The sequence below is a fragment of the Monoraphidium neglectum genome, assembly GCF_000611645.1.
Source record: "Monoraphidium neglectum strain SAG 48.87 unplaced genomic scaffold scaffold00983, whole genome shotgun sequence".
NCBI classification, from domain to species: domain Eukaryota; kingdom Viridiplantae; phylum Chlorophyta; class Chlorophyceae; order Sphaeropleales; family Selenastraceae; genus Monoraphidium; species Monoraphidium neglectum.
Genome location: NW_014012645.1, coordinates 1 through 1,057, shown reverse-complemented (window position 1 = coordinate 1,057; position 1,057 = coordinate 1). Strand labels below are relative to the sequence as shown.

The window sequence follows — 1,057 nt, the reverse complement described above, 5'->3', positions numbered from 1 at the left end:
TCAGACCTGCTGGTCGCACGCGTCCGCGTCCTTTGCGGCCCCGTTGGCCGCCGCCGCCGCGGCCTGCGTCTCCTTGTGCTGCTCGTACGCGTTGCCCCCGTGGACGCTGGGCACGCCCACCACAGAGTGGTCCTTGGTGGACACCTCCAGGTCAACGCCGGTCCAGATCAGCCCGTCGTCAAACAGGTGCGCGCCGTCGATCAGCTGGCTCATCGGGTTGGCACGCGCGGCCGCCCAGCCGGCGAGGCCGCCGCCCGTCGCGCCGATCGCGACCGTCGCCGCGATCGCCGCGAGCTGCCAGCCGAGCTGCGCGGCGCCGTGCGGCGCGGCGGCGGCGTTGGCGGCGCCGAAGGATGCGAAACCGGCGACGAGGCCGCCGAGGATACCGGGAAGACCGTGGAGGTTGTGCACGCCGCAGGTGTCCCCGAGGCCCATCCTGCGCTCGAGCAGCGGCGTCAGGCGCGCAAAGCCGGCGGTGGACATCGCGCCGGCAAAGGCGCCGACGGCCAGTGCGCCGGCGGGGTGGAGGTTGAGGGCGGCTGCGGAGCCGACGGCGACGCCGCCGGCGAGGGTGGCGTTCTGGGGTGGCGTGCGCGGGGCGGCGTGCACGAGGGAGTGTCGTGTCAGCGTGGGTGTGGTGGTGGCGGCTTTGGGGGTTGCGCGGCGGCTGGGGCGCGGCGTCGGTTTTGGGGGAGGGGTAGCCGCAGGGCGTTCGCTGTGCGCCTTGGTGGGGCATTTGGCGTGCCAGTGATGCCTTGTCATGACTTGCATCCCGCCAAGGGCAAGGATCAGGTGCCCGCCCAATCAGCATCCGGCTGGCAGCCATCCGGGCGCCACCGAGCAGGGGGAAGGGAGGAGGTCCGACCGTTCCACTGTATATAAAATCTGAGCAAGAGCCCAAGCGAGGGGCCCAGGGGTGCCTTGCGGCCGTCCCTGGTGCCGAGGGGCCCCACCTGGACGTGCATGATGTCAAAGCGGTTCTCGATGAGCGCGCTGACGATGAAGGTGGACACGCAGGAGCCCAGCAGGGACAGCAGCGTGTTGACAACGCAGCTGC

The 1,057-nt window shown here is 71.3% G+C and overlaps 1 protein-coding gene across 1 annotated transcript; it reads right to left on the bottom strand.

Moving 5' to 3' along the window:
* On the bottom strand, positions 1-965 carry MNEG_6182 (Ammonium transporter Rh type C; the record flags this gene model as incomplete). Its single annotated transcript, XM_014045339.1, has 2 exons — positions 1-579; positions 954-965. The coding sequence occupies 2 exons, from the start codon at positions 963-965 to the stop codon at positions 1-3; spliced, it is 591 nt and encodes a 196-aa protein (XP_013900793.1).
* Positions 966-1,057: the final 92 nt, after the last annotated feature.